The sequence below is a fragment of the Pan paniscus genome, chromosome X, assembly GCF_029289425.2.
Source record: "Pan paniscus chromosome X, NHGRI_mPanPan1-v2.0_pri, whole genome shotgun sequence".
NCBI lineage: Eukaryota > Metazoa > Chordata > Mammalia > Primates > Hominidae > Pan > Pan paniscus.
The window spans coordinates 110,281,145-110,301,878 of record NC_073272.2 but is presented as its reverse complement, the minus strand read 5'-3'; the positions used below and the strand labels follow the sequence as shown (position 1 = coordinate 110,301,878).

Genomic DNA, 20,734 nt, shown 5'->3' with positions numbered 1-20,734 from the left:
CAATATAAAAATATTCCGAATGGGAAAGTCAGAGAGTCAGTGAGGAACCTGGTAGTGTATTGGGTCAGCACAGCGAGCCATGAGCAGAGGTCTTATGTCTGTCACTTCACTGGGAAAAGTTCTGGAGGCAGGAAGAAACATGGACTTCCCAACTAGTTTAGGGAACTCAGAAGGAGACTGATCCTGTGGGACTGGGAAGGACACAGGAGTAGTTACCTACAGCCCAGATTTATGTGGGATCACAAGAAATGTCTACAGATGGGCCCAAGACAAATGGGCCTGATTCAGCTCCATTTAATTTTCTGAAGCTCCAGAGAGACAAGGAGGAAAATCCTGTGTCCTATGTCTTTGAGGGGCATGGAAGTGGCTGAGAGAGACTGGACCTGAGAAGTCCTGTGGTGGCGAATAAAGGACAATGCAACAGTGATCGGCTTGAATCCTCAGCCAAGGATCAGATGAGATGTGCCACATCCAAGCAGATGCCAGCATCCCCAGCCCCTACACCACCCCAATCCCATTCTGAGGAAACTAGGAAATCTCCAGAACTTGGATACAGCTGTGGAGCAAGCAAAGGAGCCTGAAATGACTAGGAATAACTAAGATGGAGGGTCTATTACTGGCCCGAAGGAAGACGTGGTATTCTTACATAACTGAACTTATGGCCTGAGATATGAAACCCCTGAATGAATAAGCTGTCCAACAAAGCCCTTTGGTTATCTGGGAATATAAGGTATGGAGGCAAAGCAGAGAGGTTACCCTTGCCTTTCCCCCATAACTAGCTGTGTGACCTCTGGTAAATCTCTAAGTCTCAGTCTCATTTATATAAAGTAAGGGCAATGGCTAGAGCCCAGGTCAAACTCTGACACTGCCAGTAACTCACTGTGTGACCTCAGGCACATCCCCTTTCTTCTTTGGTTCTGTTTCCTCAGTTGTAATACAAGAGAAATAGATGAACTCTACCTATTTCCTTTAAATCCAATAATCTATACCTCTAATTCTTATATGGGCTTCTTTGGACTTCAAATGTACTAGATGCAGTTAATATCCTCTGGGTCACTATGAATATAAAGGTAAATCTTGTTTTCTTCTAAAAATTGTATAGCCAAATTGGGTTTGTAGAGGATCATTTAACCAAATCTGCAGCCTGTCACTCAGATGGCCAAAAACAGCTGAGACGTTAATATTTAACCATGAATAACCAGCAGGACTCCTCTGCAGAGCTAAATACAGTCCATTTTTGTTATTTTTCTAAATATTAGTGGCTCGGCTGTCTCTGCTATGGAACAGTTTCTAGGGTCATTAATATAAGCAAACAACCCTCTTCTTCTAATCCAGCCACAAAAGAGAGAAGGTGGGTGCATTTTTTAGTGGTCTGTGTATAATTGTTGGCCCCCTATTTTATTTATATGCTTGTGAAACACCATAGAGATGGGGAAGATGGGAGAATGAAACATGGTGGGCACAAGGCTGGTGAGCTAGAAATCTGTGAATAGAGGAACTAGGGGACTCATTATCAGGGTAGTGTGGATACAAGGAAAATAGTGGTAGTGGGGCACACCAAGACATGTGTAGACACATGGGCTGCAGTCGCAAACACATGGAGATACAGAACAGGTGGGATAGAGAGAGGTTAAGGGCACACATCAAAGATTCAGACAGACATGGGCTTGAGTCCTGGCTTTATCCCTTACTGGCTGTGTGACCTTCCTCAACCTGTAAAAGGTGGGATGACAGTAACAGTGCCTATCTCAAAGTATTATTGTGAAGCCTAAATAAAAGAATACATGTAAAAGTCCTTACCATGCCCAATATACAGTAAATACCTAACAAATGGTAGAGTTCTGATGACTAACAATAAGCTCAATTTCACAGAATCCCAAAGCTAGAAGGAACCCCTGAGATCATTTTACTCAGTCATTTGCTTGCATAGATGAAGAAGCCGAGATTCAGAGAGGTAAATGGACTTGTCTCAGGACACAGAGCTAGCTAATAACAGCACCAATACTAGGATCTGGGTCCCCTGAAGTCTGTTTCTAAGATCTTTCCACTCCACATCACATACTTTTATATACTTTGGCAGAATTGTAATGATCACATACTCATATACTTTGGCAGAATTGTAATGAGGGTCACTTTAGCCCTTTTGTCCTTCTACCCCTCCTTTCCCCATTCTGGTGACTACTACAAAACCATGAGTGATCCCTATTCAGGTAGATCTCTATCCCTAGGAGCCATCCTATCCTTAGGGAAGATCATAGCAGAGAAGAGTGGCAACAGCTGTTTCCTCAGTAGCCAGAGCTGCCTTCTTCAGTGTACATGCACTTTGTGCCAGGCCTTGTACCCAGGATGTCTGCAACAAGTGCCCACTGCCCTTAGGAATGAGAAAAGATTGTTGTTGTTTCCCTCATGAAAGTCACATGGTGTTTTTTTTTTTTTAAATAAATGTCTTCCTCACCACCATCAGCAATGGCAATATCATTTTGTGATGTACTTAGGGTGATATCCAAAATAGTTAACTTCTAGTCTAGCATGGGCAATAACCAACTAGAAAAGATGTCAGAAGGCCCATGGACCAGGGGCTTGAAGGCCTTCTGCCACCCCAGCCAGTAGCCCTTTAGTTATGGATTGTGTGAAGTACCCAAGGGTCCACAAGGAGGGACAGGAGCAATGGAGACTGCAGGGGACACCTGGGGAGGCTTGGGGAAACAGCAATTCACCCAGTAACAAGGAAGTATTTTGATGTTTTAACAATGGTACAACTGCACTGGAGTGTACTGTGAAGTACTCAGTAAACTTGGATGTACTCAGGTAAGGTTTTAAGCCTGGGGCTTACAAAGGAAACTAGCCGGAGCTGGGCCTGGCCCTCTAGAAACTCACATGTTAGACAGCTCTGCCCACACCAAGGTTCTAAGACAACTGGGCAGAAGTGTGAAACCTCTGCTGGCAAGTGAGCAATGTACAGCAACTCATGACTCCCAAGGTTAAGAATGCTTCTTGGCTGCCACTGCCTATGTCTTCAAGGGCTGCAACTGGCAAACAGCTCAGGAGCAGTTAGATACGGTACTTAGTACTTTTACACGAAGTCGCATTTTTTTGCAATGGATAGATCTGGTGTTGTTCGGAATAAGAACTGAAGGGAAAGTCTCTGGTCTGTGGGGGACGTCAGACCATCTTTCTTAACCCACACACCATCTTTTTTAACCCAGACAATTTGCCATATGGTCACTTCCCTTTTCCTTGTCTCATGAGGTAAGGTGTTCCAAGAAACCACAGAAGTACCAAATCTCAACAATGACTCTCCAGAGGCATAGTTAACCAATGTTACTTAGAAAAAAAAAGTAGAGCTTGTCAAATGGGCTGCATAAAGATGACAATTAATTTAAACAAAATTAATCCGAAGAACTACTATTATGGGATTGGCTGATTATATAGGTAGCTAAGATCCACTAACTACCATTTTCCCTGCTGGACTCAAAAAAGACATTTTTGTGATGCATGAATAAGTAGTACGAGCAACACAGGTCTGTCCACAGAAGGAACTCTTCTTTACAAGTACTAAAACTAGGGAGTCAGGACAGTCTCTGGGGGTGTGCACTTTGGCCTGATGGCCACCCTCCTGAATGCTCCTTGCTGTGCTGTGCCACAATTAATCAAGCTTTCTAGGTTTTAGTTAATTTCAGGACCCCAATAAATTGGTTTGTACTGGCATTAGTCCAGCCCTGATAATTTCACAGCCATGTGCTTGGAAACTGCTGCAAGTTTGCACAGGACTTAGCAAGCAGGGAGCTGGGGGGAGAAAGCATAAAAGGAACTCTTGTTTGGCTTAAGTTCCATTAATATTGGAGAGAGCTGAACTCTAAGTGACAGAAAAACATGGTTTAGCACATGGACTTTGTAGCTGGGAATGGGTTTCTCTGTGTTCTTTCAACTCTCCCTCCCCTTCGACTCATGATGGATTTAAAAACAATAAAATTAAATAAACCCAAATCTTTAGTTTGACATTTCTCTTTGTCTGATTGTTCTCAAGTTTTTGTCTCTGATTTCACAAGAGTCCCTTGAGGAATAAGCAGTGGAGCCCATAATCTAGTAAAAGGTTCTTCGGGTTTAGGCATTTTATTTTTAAAGATATGACTCTTTGAGGGTTTTTTTTTTTTCAATTTCAGGGAGCTTTTATGACTTGAGAGGTTACCAGGAAAATTCAAAGACAGCAATACTAGGGGTCTCTAATGAGGATAAAAATTTGAGGCTGCCTGTATAAATTAGCTGCAGTGGAGAATAACTCCAACTACTAAGTCTTGCAGTCTTTTAGAGGCACAGTTCTGTCTCTGGCACTTGGGTTCCAGAAGGTCCTGTAGCCAGAGAAACACAGGTTGGAAAGGGCCAATGAGTTGAGTGAATGGACACTTGGATTAGGATTTTACCATGAAAGACTGCTAGAGCTTGAAGGAATCTACGAGATCATGGAGTTCAGGTCTTACATTTTACAGACGGGGAAACCGAGGCCCACAGGGAGCAGGAAGTTGGGATATGACCCATCCAAGGAAGAGACAGAATTAAAGCCAAGAGTCATAACTCGCAGTTCAAGAATCCTTCCAGATTCTGATGCTGCTTTCCTTGTGGCAAGAACATTATATTTTCTCTAATATGAAAAGGGGAAAAAAGATTTGGACACTTGGTTATAGGGCCAATGTGAGAGTGACTGTTTAGATTTTCAGATTTTCTTGGCAAAACTCCCTGGACGTGCAGATTCTCTGTTAGGTTTTTAAATCATCCAAACACAGAGAAAACTGGAGATGAGTGTTTGACTATGTCTACAGGATTCCTAAACAGACAGTTGATTCAGTCAAAAAATATTATTCATGTTGCTGGTTTGGCAACACAACCAGTTGGTGGACTGAATCTTTTGCTTTTTAACTCCTGAGAGGCAGTGTGAGGTAGAAGAAATAAGCCCCAGACTGGCTGTCAGAAAACCTGGCTTCCAGACTTGGTTGTGCCACTTATCTTCCTCTCTGGGCCTCAGTTTTTTTCTCTGTGAATTAATCAGATTTGGACTAAGCTGTCTCTAAGAAGCTTTAGAGTTTTCACCTTCCAGGGTAGTATTCTATGCACAGTCACTTTCCGGTACGGGATAGGACAGGATGATGTCCCTGCCTGTGGTCTTTGCCACATGCATAGGTCATAGCCCTATAGTTCTAGTGTGAGAAGAGATTTCTGGATGTGATTCACAGCCTATTTCAATATCTCTCTGAACTTGGGTTCTAAATGGGTGGCTTCCTGCTCTCCGCAGTCCCTTCCCTTAGTCTCCTTCCTGTAAGGACAAAAGGAGGACAGTATTCAGTTTACAGGAAGAACTCAGCAGTACTATTAGGGGTCCTGTACTGTGTCTTCTGACCTCCTCAAGCTAGTGCTCACCCTTCATTAGCTCATACTTCCCTCTCAGATTATCCTATGCCCAAAGGCTAGATAATTGACCTGTGGGATTTTTAAAAAGACATAGAGAACAAGGAAGTAGTGTTGGTCTAAAGACAGGTTCCATGTCAAGTGTTGAAGCTTACTTTTTCTGGTTGATTTCTGACTCATTCTATGAATAAGATCTCCTGGCTCACGCTCCTAACTATTCCATTAACTCGATGAAGCTTTTTTTGAGCAAATTCAAGCCAGTAGTGCTCCAGAGCCAGCTCTCACCAGTTTGTGAGAAGTCATTGTGCACAGTTTTTACCAACTTCATGTTAAGTGACAACAAATTGTTAGTCTGAAATTGGCCATGTAGGAGATATTTACACAACAGAAGTCGGAAATTGCTACAAATCAGGGTTTTTGTTTTCCTCCCTAAAAAGCCACTTCTCAAATAGTTATCATTGTACATAATGGTTCAAACTCATACATCTCTAGGGGTTATGAAAGTAATGTGAATGACACACTGGGACCTGTCGTGGGGTTGGGGAAGGGGGGAGGGAAAGCATTAGGAGATACACCTAATGTAAGTGATGAGTTAATGGATGCAGCACACCAACATGGCACATGTGTACATATGTAACAAACCTGCACGTTGTGCACATGTACCCTAGAACCTAAAGTATAATAAAAAAAAAAAAGAAAGTAATGTGAATGAGTAAAACATGCCTGAGGGTAACAAAAGGGACACAATGGGGAGTGGTGGGGACTGTGGCAGTTGGCAAGCACATATGCTGTCTAAAAGCAGCGGCTACTACTCTATTCCAGTCTGTGTTACCATGGAGAGATGTCGGCCCAGTGTTCCTAGTAAATCTATTTTTTTATGAGAAACTGGAATCAAGGTCTTTTATGTAAAATCTCCCAATAATAAAAATTAAAGATTGTTTAGAACCAATTCAAATTTTGAAAAAAAAATGTGGGCAGGCTCTCCTCAGCCCTTGGGTCAGCAGTTTGTCATCTTTGCTTTATGGAATCTCTGGTTCCTGCTCTTACTCCCTGGGTTATAGCTCTAAAGCTGAGTTGCCGGCATCTTTCCTAATGAGAAACAAATTTTCTTTACTTGAGAACTAAAAGAATAGGCAATGTGGATCTGAGAATATCCAGGTGGCTTCTTACGATTCTACTCTGGCTTGAGTCTTGTTTTCTAGTCCATGTGACATGAAGCTAGAGAAGAGCATACTAGCCCCAAATCTGCGTCTAACATTTTATAATAGTCTCCAGGCACCAGGACAATAGCTAGTGCTTGTGCACCTGTGTGCAAGGAGAGAGTAATTTTACATCTTGGCATTAGTTCCTTTACTGTTTCTGTTGAAGGGATGTTGGCACTCTACTCTCCAACTTACTCCCCGCCTTGAAGAATAGGGTGGGAAATTGGGTTAATTATTGGTTTTCTCTTCCTGCTTTTATCCCCACTTTCTTTTAAAGACAGACAAACTGAAGCTTGACTAGCTAATAAAGAACTTTACTGAATGTGTAATAGCTTTCACATTTGGACTAAGTGGATGGAAGCAGGGAGGGGACAGTGAGGATAGAAACAATTATTGCGCACCTACTATATTCCAGGCACTCCACATACAGTAGGCCATTGAACTACCACAGTTACCTTATCATCATCCCCTTTTTACATACTATAAGGAAACAAGCTCAGAAAGGCTATATGACTTTTTGGGATTCTAATTCAAGTATGCTTGATTCCACAGTCTTAGTTGTCTTGGTTCTTTGTGCATCATGTTACTTCCCTGAGGAGACCTAGATGCTGTGGTTAAGACAATTAAACATTGATTTTTATTGCTTCTGCTGAAAAATAATAATAAATCAATCTGCTGCCTAGCTCTGGGAATAAAGGTGAAAAATCTGGGAAGTTCATGGAGGTTCTAGGGAACTGTGGATGCTTTGAGGTCCTATAGTAAGCTATCTAGGCAAATGAAATTTGATAAAGTGAATCAACATTCTATAGGAATACAGCTTCTAGAGAGGCAGTTTCTATTCTACCATATTGCATTTTTCTATGCATAGCATAACACTTGGACATATTATGTCTCCAATTTTTCATGACATCTTTGATTAAAAGTTTTAAACACCTTTGTATAACTGTTTGGAAATGCAGTTAAACTATCTGAAACAAATCTTCAGTCAGAAGTGGTGTATTTTATGCTCTGCCCATATGACCCACTCATGGTGATGATGAAGCACAATATAATTTTGGATCAAGAAATTAACTCCTTTCATCTTTTAGGTAGTTAATATAATCCTGTATACTATGATGAGATTATCTTGAGTTTTAAAAATAAATATGTTTCTGAAATTTTCTGTAAGCCAAATCTTGCTTTTACAATGCCCTTTATTATAAATCTGGAGATGTGTTTCTTTGGGAAATGAATCACTTAAAATGCTTCTAAAAATATCTTAAAATCACTTAAAAAAGAAAATTATTTCTATAAGATAATATTCAGATATAACACAAAGCACAAATAAAAAATACTTTGTATTATTTTTGTTTACTACAATAACTGAAAGGCATAAATAGAAAATGACAGCTTAACTTATAAGAATACATTAAAACAAAGAGAATCTGCTCCTTTTAATTCTACCTTCAAGAATCTATAACCTACTCTTGCTATTTACTTATTTGGTTGTCATAAAATTCTAAGAAACAGAATTGTTTTCACTGGTGCTAAGAGACAGTATTGAAGGTTATGCTGTAAAAATAAGCAACACATGACTTTTGCTAAGATTTCATTAGCCAAAGCAAATCAAATGGCAATACTTAATTTCAAAAAGGGAAGAGGAGTAAAATCCTACCATGAGCTCAAAAGGAGGAAAGCTGGAAATATTAGATGAACCATACCAACTCTTTTTTTTTCTTTTTTTTATTTTTTTATTTTTATTATTATACTTTAAGTTCTAGGGTACATGTGCACAACATGCAGGTTTGTTACATATGTATACATGTGCCATGTTGGTGTGCTGCACCCATTAACTCATCATTTACATTAGGTATATATCCTAATGCTATTCCTCCCCCCTCCCCGCACCCCACAACAGGCCCCGGTGTGTGATGTTCCCCTTCCTGTGTCCAAATGTTCTCATTGTTCAATTCCCACCTATGAGTGAGAACATACGTTGTTTGGTTTTTTGTCCTTGCTATAGTTTGCTGAGAATGATGGTTTCCAGCTTCATCCATGTCCCTACAAAGGACATGAACTCATCGTTTTTTATGGCTGCATAGTATTCCATGGTGTAAATGTGCCACATTTTCTCAACCCAGTCTATCATTGATGGACATTACTCTTTTTTCTAGCAGTTTTTAGAAATGGCTAGCAGGAAGAAAATACAACAGAGAAAAATTTCAGTAACAAACAAGAACATATACAAATAACAAAAGGGCTCATTAGAATATAGCTGAATAATCCTAAGGGGTCTTTACAGAGAATTGTCAACTTCTATATATTGAATCAAGTATCTGATTAATACAAACTCTAAGTTGGTGGCATCTTTTCTAAAAAGAGGTAAACCTATAGTACAATATACTCATCAATCTTTATGTATTCTGCCATTTTTGAAAGTTAATTTAATAACCTGAGTTTTCTAAGTCCCAGTGGGACAAGAAGCACTAAAAGGCAAAAAGTTTGTGCTATCAGAAAATTATTTTGTATATAATCATTTCATAATACCTCCACTTACATATTTATTTTTTAAATAAGTATGAGTTCTGCAACACATGGCATAGAAGATCAGCACACAACAACTACTTGCATTCATATATACTAGCAATGAGTGCGTGGAAACTGAAATTAAAAATACAATAACATTTGCAATTGCTCCAAAGAAAAAGAAATATGTAGATACGAGTCTAACAAAATATGTATAGAAGTCATATGCTGAAAACTACAAAACACTGGTGAATGAAATCAAAGAAGACCTAAATAAATGGAGAGATACTGTGTTCATGGATTGGAATGCTCAACAAATTAAATTTGTCAATTGTCCCCAAATTGATCAATAGGTTTAATGCAATTTCTAGCTAAATTCCAGTAAGATATTTTGTAGACATAGACAAGTTTATTCTAAAGTTTATGTGGAAAGGTACAAGACCTAGAGTAGCTAAAACAACCCTAAAAAAGAGTCATAAAGTGGGAGGACCCACTCTGCTTGAAATTCAGGCCTATCATATGTCTACAGTAATCGAGACTGCGTGGTACTGGTGGAGGCATAGACACATAGATCAATGGGATCAAATAGAGAAGCCAGAAATAGATTCACACAATATGACCAACCAATGTTTGATCAAGGTGTAAAAGCAATTCAATGAAAGAAAGATAGCTTTTTCAACAAATGATACTGGAGCAATTGGACAAAAATATATAGGCAAAATATGAACATCAACCTAAACCTTATACCTTTTATAAAAATTAACTCAAAATAGATCATAATTAAATGTAAAACTTTATAACACTTTTAAAACAAAAATAGAGAAGAAAATATTCAGGATCTAGAGCTAGGTAAAGGGTTCTTAAACTTAATGCCAAAACATGACCTATATGACAGAAATTTGATACATTGGACATAAAACATTAAAAACTTTTGTTTTGTGGAAGTTCAAGGGAAGAGGATGAAAAGAAAAGCTACAGACTGGGATAAAATATTTGGGAATAAGATATACAGGTGTCAAATAAACAATGAAAAGATGGTAGATATCATTAGGTATTAGGGAAATGCAAGTTAAAACCACAATGAGATATCACTATATACCTACCAGAATGGCTAAAATAAAAAATAATGACAACAAAAAATGCTGGCAAGAATGCAGATAAACTGGATCTCTCACACATTTCTGGTGGGAATATAAAATAGTACAGTTGCTCTAAAAACAGTATGACAGTCCTTACAAAACTAAACATGCATTTACCATACAACCCAGGAACTACATTGTTGGGTATTTATCCCAGAGAAATGAACACTTACGCTTATTCAAATACCTGTAGACAAATGTTCATAGCAGTTGTAACCGAAATCTAGACTCAACCCTCCAATAGATGAATGGTTTAAACAAATTGTGATATATCCCTACCATGGAATACCACTCAGCAATGAAAAGGAACAAACTATTGATACCAGGAACAACTTGAATGGGTCTCCAGAGAATTATATCAGGGTTGGGGGAGAAGAGAGAAGAGACTATCTCAAAAGGTTGCATACCGTATGATTCCATGTAACATTCTTAAATGACAAAATTATAGAGATGTAGGACAATTTAGTTTAGTAGTTGACAGGGAGTAGGGAGAGGAGGAAGGGAAAAGATGGGTGTGACTATTAAAGTGCAATACAGGGTATCCTTGTGGTAATGGCACTGTTTTATATTTTTACTGTGGTGGTGGTCACATGAATATACACATGCGATAAAATTGCATAGAATTATATACACAGGCAAATGAGTGCATATACAACTGGTGAAATCAGAGTAAGATGAATGGATTGTACCAATGTCAGTGTCCTGTTGTGACATTGTACTATATTTATGAATGATGTTATCATTGGGGAAAACTAGGTGAAGGGTATTTGAGATCTTTCTGAATTATTTCTTACAACTGCATGTAAATCTACCATTATCTTAAAATAAAACTTTTTTAAAAATGAGTATGAGATTATGCTCTCATCCCTATTTAATAAACAGAGAAAATAAAGCATGAAGGTAATCATCACTTAAGTTTCTATAAGACCTGGTAGGATGTCTAGATTAGGACTCACCCAAATGGGAGTTCTCAATTCAGAAATCAAGGTTGGAACTAATACAAAATACAAGGATGACTAACATTTACACTAATGGAAAACCTGTCAGAGAATTCCAGCAGCCCCATATACAGCTGCCTGCAACTGCATAAGAGATCTTAAGCAAGTTCAATAGAATCAACTCAATAGAACCAATTGAGAATAATTGCTTGCTTTAAGCCACTAGGTTTTCGGATGGTTTGTTATGCAGTAATTAGGATTCTACACCAAGCAAGGGAGTGAGTGGTTGTAGCCAAATAGATGAACTTTTAAATCCCAGTGAGTCTATTTATTTTAAATGCTAGAATTTATGTTTGTCTCAGACTATCCCTTGAAACTCATTTTCCAGAATACTCTGTAAGCATGTTGGAAGTAATGATGGGAGTTGGGTAATGCACGCACAAGAGAAATTGAACAACCAGTCCTTGCCCTTGAAGAACTCACAATCTAGTAAGACAAAACATCACTGCATTAAACGGCATGAGAACAGTTATAAGGCAACAAATCAGCAAGTTCAAACCGATATACTACAGCACAAATTGAATGCATGTGGCAGTGTATGGCTACCCAGGCAGCAGGACGGAGCTAGACATTTTGGGCCCTGAAGGCAACATTACAGAAAGGGCCCCCTTTCCTTTGTTAACAGTGAAATAAACATCACCAGCAATGCAGGGGCTAGTTGGATACTATTAACACTTCTGAAAAAGCAAAAGGAGGTAACGTTCAGGGACAATTATTCTTGTTTTAATTTTTCTTTGTTTTCTGTTCCTGATAAGTGGTTTGTTTGTTTGTTTGTTTGTTTTTTGACAAGCCACAGTTTCTCTGAACATCAATTTCCTCATCTACAGACTGGAGATAACAACCAGAGAGTAGTGGGTTGAAAGTCAGGGAATCTGGATTGGAATCTCAAATTTGTCATTTACTAGCTGTGTGACCTTAGATACATCATCCTCTTCCCCCAATTCAGTTTCCTCTTCTGTGAAATGATGAAGTTAAGCTGAATGGTTCAGAAGTTCCCCACCAACTCTAACACTTGAGACCTCAGGTAGTTCGGTTGGTTTTGAGGGTTTAAAAAGTAACGTTGATGTATGTGAAAACACTCCGTAAGCCATAAAGTACTATACAGATGTTAGGAATATAGATATTTATCTAGTTCATCTAGAAAAAAGCTCTGCGGTTCTTCTCCAAATTTAGGGGCTTAAAATTTTGTCTGTCGAGGCAGCACTTTCCTGGACCCTAGAAGTTTCTGACAATTCTTTGCAACTATCACTTGTTGAATAAACACAAATTTGGAGTAGGCAGGCCCACCAAGGCATCAGCAGTACTACTGTGATTTCCAGGTTGAGCTCTTGGCCCAACTTAGAAGCTTAGGGACTCATTTTAAAAAAAATGGTGGGTATAGTGTGTGGCACCAAGTTTTCTTCAAGACACTTAACAGTTAGAACAGGCCCTTTCCATGAGGCTTGGGAGCCCAGTTTGTAAGAGAAAGTGGATTTCTAATCCCTGACCCTACACACACCCATCTCCACCCCGCCTTTAAGGACACCAAACCAAAGCTTTGTCACTCTGTTAGCCACAGTGTGGATATGGGAAACGCCCTGAAATGATAAGCAGCATGCTAGGGCGTGATTTGCGAGGCGGGTTCATTCTGTGTCCAGGGCACCAGCTCAGGACCAGACCAGGTGCACACCTCGGAAAGGCCTTGGTGCCGGAGGAGAGCGGGTGTGGGCTTCCAGGCAGGGGAGTCCGAGGGTAGTCGGTATCTTCAGGGCGTGCGCGAGTGGTGGGGAGCTCCTAGGTGCATCCAGTGCAGAGGGGGAGGAGGGACCGGAGGAGCTGTGCGGTCCCTTTAAGACCCCAACGCTCGCCTAGCCAAAGGAGGGGGGGCTGCAGTGGGGGCGCTGTGTGATGGGAAAGTAGCCGGCTGAGTCTCACACTTTCTCCCGATTTTTAAACTTTCGGGCCGGGGGAGCAGAAATAAAGCCATTGTGCCGGGGTGGAGAAAGTGTGCGTGCTTGCAGCGGCTGCGTGCTTGCGGACTTCCCGCCAGCGCCGAGCGGCCGGCTTCTCGGGCCAAGTGGGGAGCGAGCGGGAGGGCGGGCAGGTGGCCCCGGGCCGCCGCGCCCGCGCCTTGGCTCTGCCCCCGGGAGCCGAGCAAGCTGCTGCTCCCTCGTGGTGTGAGGGCGGTGATGTTTTTCCTCCCACCCACTTTTGAGTTCCCCCTCCCCCCTCGCGCGCACTCTAGCTCTCGCCACAACCTGCGAGCCCCAGACCTCGGACGAGAGCGCCCCGGGGAGCTCGGAGCGCGTGCACGCGTGGCAGACGGAGGAGGCCAGTGCCCAGGTTAGTGAGCAGTGCCCGGCGCCCGCTTCCCTCACCTCCTTTTCCAGCCTTTGCACAGGTGGGTTGCCTTCTCTTGGCCGGAGCCGTCCCTGGAAGTTTCCCCAGGGTGCCCCAAATTCCCCTGCCACCCCAACCTGTTCTGTGCTCCAGCAGTTAGCAACCTGGATGGAGGTGGGGCCCAAGGCTTCTGACCAAAGCAAGTTGGGGGTCTCTGAATTCGAACTCACAGCTCGTCCCTCCCCACTCGGCCTGCATTTCTTTATGCTCTGGCGCTTTGAGAGGTCACTTAGGTACTCCACCCTGAGCTACCCAAGGGACTCTGCAGTCCCCTTAATCACTGCCTGTATTCCTGAGCCTGTTTTCTCATTTTGCTGATGAATACGTGGTAAAGTTAATGTAACAGGGTAGATGGGCGAAAGGCTCCCTATCCTATCCTCTGGCCATCTGCCTCATTTTTTGTCCCTGACTACGGGGCTCAGAATTTGAGACACTAGGCTCTGGAAGCAACGTGGTATATTGCCAGAACATAGGGCCCGGAAAGCCTGCTTTCCAGTCCCTCCCAGCCCTGCCACTAAAGTTATTTGAGTTCTCTGGGTCCCCCCAGTGCCCATTTTGAAGGTGGAGTTGTGTGGAATGAAATGAAATGATAGAAAGGTGTTTTGCAAGCCAAATGTGAGGCATTGTTTGTCAGTCATAAGCAGCAATGAAAGCATTTCCTCCAACAAGAGATACCCTGGGTTAAAACTGCCATTTTCAGTGGCAACACACCACCAGTTAACTGAACTTTTCTTGCTGGGTGGTAGAGTGGGGAGAGGATTTCAGCTGATGGACAAGGGCCTGGGACTCCAGTGTCTTTCTTATTGTTTGTCGGAAAGAAAATTGCTACCCTAGGGGCTGTCCCACAGATGATAGTCAATGTGAGATTACAAGGTCAGTCAAGCCTCTCAGGAGGATTAAAGAGACACTGTGGGGCGTGAAGAACTGGCTGACATGTGTTCATCCCTTAGCCTTCCTGTGGGGATGTCTCTTTGCTTCTGTTCTACCCAGGAGACCTGTTCTGAAAGTGGGCTCCTGACACTTGATGGCCCAGATTGCCTTGCAGTCACAGCTGGGCAAGGAGCAGTTGGTCCCTTTGCTTAACGCAGATGAACAATGTGAATGCTTGTTTCATGGAAGCACCTTAATAAATACCTTTCTTTTGGTACTTGATACATTTCTCTCTCTCGTAAAACACAGGAACTCTCCCATCCCACCTCCACTACCTGTGTTAGTTGCAGGGTTTTGTTTTTTTTGTTGTTGTTGCTTTCTTGTTGGGTCCTGGATCCCCTGAAGCATGTCAATGGCTACATGTCTAAGTAACCTGTAAAAGAGCCAGTGCAAGTTCAATGGCACAACAGCCTGTGTGAAGCAGACAGAGAGTTAATGCAGAAATAACTCCAGTTAACTGGGTCAAAGTATAATTTGAAAAATTAAGGACAGTTTGGCTCTTTGCAAGAATAAGAGTCGGCTAAGTTCGCTGAGCAATGCTTGCTAGTGTTTACTGCTGCAGTCCCAACACATGTTTTGAACCACCCCCTTCCCTAAAAGAAAAAGCTGAAGAGATAAAGAGAAATTGAACAGTGAGGAGATCTGGGGAGGGAACTCTTCTTGGTTCATATTTCTGCACAGAATACAAAGGCAGGACTTCAGGATCTTGTAAATCAAAAGTGAATATTTATAAAGCGATTCATTTTCTGATGTTCTCCATCACAGCCTGGGAGGCCACACAGATGACAGGAACGCCAAAGGAGATTAATTGCTCTCTAGTTACCAACTTTTTTATTTGCTCATAATATTAGTTGGGACCTAAGAAAGGCAAAAAAATCTATGAGCTGTTTTCTTGCCAACTTGAGTTATGAAGCAATGCTACTGTTCACCGAATCGCCCAACCATTATACAAGAAAAGCAGCCCTGTTGATTGTCGCATGGGGAGACCCTAAAACCATGGTTTCAGAAACACCCGTTGAAATCCATATATGAATGTGATAAATTGGATTTCAGTGGTTAAAAATCTTTCTCTTTTGGAGGCTTGGGGAATAAACTTATTAGAATAGGCTCAGGAAGAACCTCACTGAGGTGGGTAGCTGTGTTAAATTGTTAATGAAAATGATTTGTTTCAAATAAACGTGGTAGCCCTCAAGGGACAGTAACATTCTGAGTGATTGTAAGTGGGCCACAAACTCACAGAGGGGACCAAGACATCAGAACTCAGGTCTTTAGATGGGTAGGAACATGCCCTGAGAGAATTTGGTTCTTTAAGGAGCAGGGAGGAGGTAAAGAAGGAAGGCAGACGGTGCTGCAAATCTTGTTTGATAGCACAGATTACTCTATCATCAGTTCTTCCTTGGTTATGCATTCATAATTGAAACAGTGGATTTTGAATGACCCGGGCAACTTCATAGCATTTAAGTAGGAGCTGTAGCATCTACTTCAGAGCCCAAAGATATTCAACTCTCCAAAATGATCGTTTTGCATTCCTTCAAGTTCTTTATGTGCAATATTTAGGTTGGATTTTCTGGAAAGATCAATGAGTTCATTTCCCATTCAGATTGAATCTGGTGTTTTTAGAACATTTCAATATTTTCAGATCACCCATTGGAGGAATTTTGCAAACTCTAACATCGGTGGAAATGATCCGTGACTAGATATGAGCTACAGCAAACTTTCTGTGTTCCAAGGTTCAAAAGGTTTAAGATTTCTACCCCTTATACTGGGAATGCCAATCTCATGTTTTGAAGAACTGTAGTTGTTTTAATGGTCTTTTGCATGGTGGTGCAAGGTGAACAAATTATCTATTTAATTTGCCCAATTTCCCCTAAAAATGGCCCATTTAAAATTTCCATTTTACAATGGACTTCTTGGGGGAGGAATATGTTGGAACCATTTTAAGCAGTAAAACTTTTCAGGTGTTTAATTGCATCCATTTGCTAATTACATCTATCTTTTGCAATATTAGTTGCCAAACCAAAGATCCTTGTAGATCTCATAGAGGACACAGGAGAAACTGATCAATTTGTACTTCATTCCAAAAGGATTAACGGTAAAAGTAGTCTTGAAGCTAAGATTAGTTAACTTTCATTTCAGAAATTGCTTGGTCTCATGCTTGTTACTTCTACCTTGTTTGCTAAAATAACCGTTTTGCAAGCTAAAGTTTCCCTTTTCTCCCAAAAAAATCTCTTGAGAAATCAACTTTAATTCCCTTAGAAAGGAAGATTTCAAAATTTATTTTCATTTTCCTATAACTTGCCTGTAAGGACTTAGCCTCAGCTTTGGATAGGAATGCACCCTCATTCACTTGAATTTTCACCCACAAGCCTTGCAAGACAGGAGAGGCAAGTCCTTTATCTTGTGCAGGCAGACAATACTTACACTTATGTAAATTCTCGGACTTTTTTTTTTTATTCTAGCAGGTTAGAAGCCTGAGCATCAGTGACCTCTATCATTTCCAGAAGATCTGTGTTAAGTCTTTTTTCTGCTTTCTTCCCAACAGCTTAAAGGTTCTGTCACCTTTTGCAGTGGTCCAAATGAGAAAAAAGTGGAAAATGGGAGGCATGAAATACATCTTTTCGTTGTTGTTCTTTCTTTTGCTAGAAGGAGGCAAAACAGAGCAAGTAAAACGTAAGTGTCTTGCATTTGGAAAATAATACACTTTTTATAATTTCTTTGAAAATGTGGCTATAATCTGTAGCAATTATGATTTAGCCCAAATGTGGCCGTGCCATTATTCTAAGAGAAGAAAGTGAATGTTACTGGTTTATGCATGAATTGATAAAAGAATGAGAGCTTTGAATCAGGCCAACTAAATTTGGGGCTGTTTTTCTGATTATCATGTAGTCTTTGTCTCATAGAACATATGACACATTAGCTTATTTTCTCTTCCCTGTTCTAAACTATACAAATCTCATTACATTTTACGTAACTCTAGAAATATCTGACAGATGAGCTGGAATTTTCCCAAATTTCAGACTCTTCAGCAAAGGCTTTCAGTTTATGAAAAATAATGACACAGAAAAGAAAAAAAAAAGAAAAAGAAAAGCAGGCTCTGCCTATTCCCTTATGCCGAAAAACGAGGAAGGACGAAACCTTCCTATGAACTGGGCTCAGATGAAAAATGTTTTGAGGAAATTGAGATTCCAGGGACCGTTAGCAAATTGGATGCCATTTATTGAAAAGAACATCCCCGCAAAGCCAGGGAATATTTCTAGAAAGTCAGCGATCCGTGTAATGGGCTAACACATTGGAGAAAGCAGAGAGTGGCAGGAAGTGGGGGCGGGGGGATAATTAACCCTCCTTGCTGCCACGTTTAGGAGATTTATGAGTAACGGTCGACATCTCCGTTCTTGCTGCCTTTGCACAATGTGGGTCTTACCTTCTTTGGGCCACTTGCAGCCATCTCTGAGGTAGATGCTTGCTCTAAATTTGAAGGAAAAGCCTAAGCTCTAGTTCCCCTTTATGACAGCATCAAAAAAAGCACAAAATGGAATTGGTCCAAGAGGGGCATTCTCTGCTTCACTGAACTTATTCATGAGAAGGAGCTGTGAAAATATTCTTGGTAGGAACTGAAGCAGCATCTGAAGCCCTTCACTTAAACCTTTATCTCTTTTATCACATAAGTTAAATAGATCAGGCAGAAGGCTTGCTGACAAGGAGAACAGTGCCAAGCCTATTCCATCCTTAAGTGTGTTTCTGTCCCACTACAATTTTCATAGTAAATGTAGTCTTCTTCCTGGGAGAAACAGTGTTTAATAGTGTTTTTGATTATGCTTTTGAGCATGAGCGGTGTATGGTGATATCTAGTATGATTGGGACACAAAAGGAAGTTTAGTGGGGCATGATCTCAGCAAGGAAGATTGGATCAGCCTCTACTCTTGTATCCCTCAAATTGCTTCCTTCTTCTTCCACTTGAATATAGTTCATCTCAGAATCCTCCTCTTCCAGAAGCCTTCCTTGATTTAAGTGGATGTGACAGAAGCATCCATGCATTCTCAGCTCAGCTCACAATTAGCTGGGCTTAGGGATGAAATATTACTCAATAAGTACAATGTACATTATTTGGGTGATGGTTACACTTAAAGTCCAGACTTTATGCGATATATCCATGTAACAAAACTGCACCTGTACCCCTTAAATTTATACAAAAAAATCTTCCTGTCTTAGAGAGAAACTTCCCTTATAGCCTGTTAATGATGACCTCATGGGGAAAGCTTGTAACTCTCAGAAGACCATCTCTTGTGGAAAGCCTTTCATATTTATGAAGAATTGAATATTGTCCATGAAACTTAGACAAAGAAAGATGTGACTTAAAAAAATTACAAACCCAAATCGACTACTTTCTAATATTTCCTTGTGCTGATGAATTTGTCCCAAGCCCTTTTGATATTCAATTGGTGCCAAAGTGATTATGTAACAGATGGCCTAGGGCACCAGATCTGGTCCAGTGTTTCAGGCTTATTGTCAGATGATGACGCTAAGGTCATGGTCCTTCCCTTAATGAGCCACTGAGCATCATTATGTGTGTCCATGCCCAAGCTAACTGTTCTGAAGACATGCAAAATCATCTCTGCTAAAGGGAAAACCTCAAAGCATATGTCCTATGTATGCTGTCTTGATATATGCATGCACATACACAAACACACACAATATGCATGCACAGAGATTTATATTGCAGCTCTAACAGTGAGAAGTCAGAAGCAGTGGAAATGTCAGTTCATAGATAAATAGTTACAAAAATGATCCAGGTAATGCAATATAATGCTACTATTAAAAACACTGTTTATTGAAAATTTGGTGGCCCTGGGAAATGCTTGTTAACTTATTTTGAAGTTTCTTAAATTATAAAATTAATATATATGCTTATTATACAAAACAACATGAAAGCATCTGAGCTTCATATGGAACATGTGTCCCTAAACTCTCATTCCACTCTCCTGGGATAACCATTATTAGTGGTTTGCTGTGTGATCTTCCAAACTACTTTCTTTGTTTTATAAAATTATATATACATGTCTGTATGATATTTTGTTTTACAAAAATAGGATATTATATACACTTTTCTGTGATTTGCTTTTGCTCAATAATGTGTGTAGGACATCCTTCCATGTCAATACATTGCAATGTAATAGTGCCATATTCTTTCTAATGCTTGCATGGTTTGCAGTTGCATAAGTTTGCATTGGTTTATTTAACCAGTCTATATTTGTAGATATTGAGGTTGTTTCTGGTTTTTGCTATTAAAAGTAAGACATTTATGAACATCTTTAGGCACTTATTCAACTATTTGTGAGAAATAGTCGAAGTGCATGTTCAGTTTTAATCTTCATAAGTACTGTCAAATTGCCCTTCATATAAGTTGTATTAATTTATGCTCCCACCATCTATGTATGAAAGTCCATTTCTAATTCCTTCACCAAGATTATAATCAATCTTTGTATTTCGGGGCCATTTTAATAGGAGAAATAATCTGTCAGTTTTGCTTGGTATTTTTCTGTTTCTGCAGCATCTTTTCGATTATGTACTAGTTCAATTTTATTTCTTCAGTGAATTGTCTATTTTTAGTTTGGTTGCTTGTGATATTTATTTGTTAAAAACTTACTTATTAACCTTTTATATTTTAAATATTATTTTTGATATGCCACTTGTTTTAATCTTTAAGTTGTATTTTTCCCATATAGAAGTTTTAAAATTTTACGTAGTCAGATCTGTCATTCATTTTCTGTATGGCTTCTGGATTTCTTATTCCTAGGAAGGTCTTTCTCACCCTATATTTTTATATTTTCTTCTACTGCTGCCATAATTTTATGTTTTACCCATAGTTCTCTATTCCATCTGAAATTTATATTCCTGTACGGTATGCAATGGGGAACTAATTTTTTTTAAATCTCCGGATGGTAGGTTTATGAATGTTATTTTTGCTCACTTTTATGCTTCTGTCTATTCCAAAATTTCCACAATTGGCAAGTTTCACTTTTAAAACAGGAGAAAAGCTCTTTTTAAAGTAAAAGTACATCTTATTTCCCATATTTTTACTGTGCAATTCTAGAGACAAGTTGGTATGTGAGTAGATGAAGAAACAGAGGGGTTTTCTAAAATTAAAAAGGAAAGCAACTGGAAAAACTTCAGAAAATGGGTA

The 20,734-nt window shown here is 40.1% G+C and overlaps 1 protein-coding gene across 9 annotated transcripts in view; it reads left to right on the top strand.

The window, feature by feature from the left end:
• Positions 1 to 13,204: 13,204 nt before the first annotated feature.
• Positions 13,205 to 20,734, top strand: part of CHRDL1 (chordin like 1) — a 124,080-nt gene continuing 116,550 nt past the window's right edge. For 2 of the 9 annotated variants that reach the window (XM_034949744.3, XM_034949740.3), the window contains exons 1-2: positions 13,205 to 13,566; positions 17,096 to 17,223. In XM_034949744.3, coding sequence (XP_034805635.2) covers positions 17,130 to 17,223 — 94 coding nt within the window. In that variant the 5' untranslated portion in view covers positions 13,205 to 13,566; positions 17,096 to 17,129. Of the gene's footprint in view, positions 13,625 to 17,095; positions 17,224 to 20,734 lie in introns of all 9 variants that reach the window. The other 7 variants (XM_057301084.2, XM_057301085.2, XM_003822029.5 and 4 more) reach the window with 6 other exon arrangements.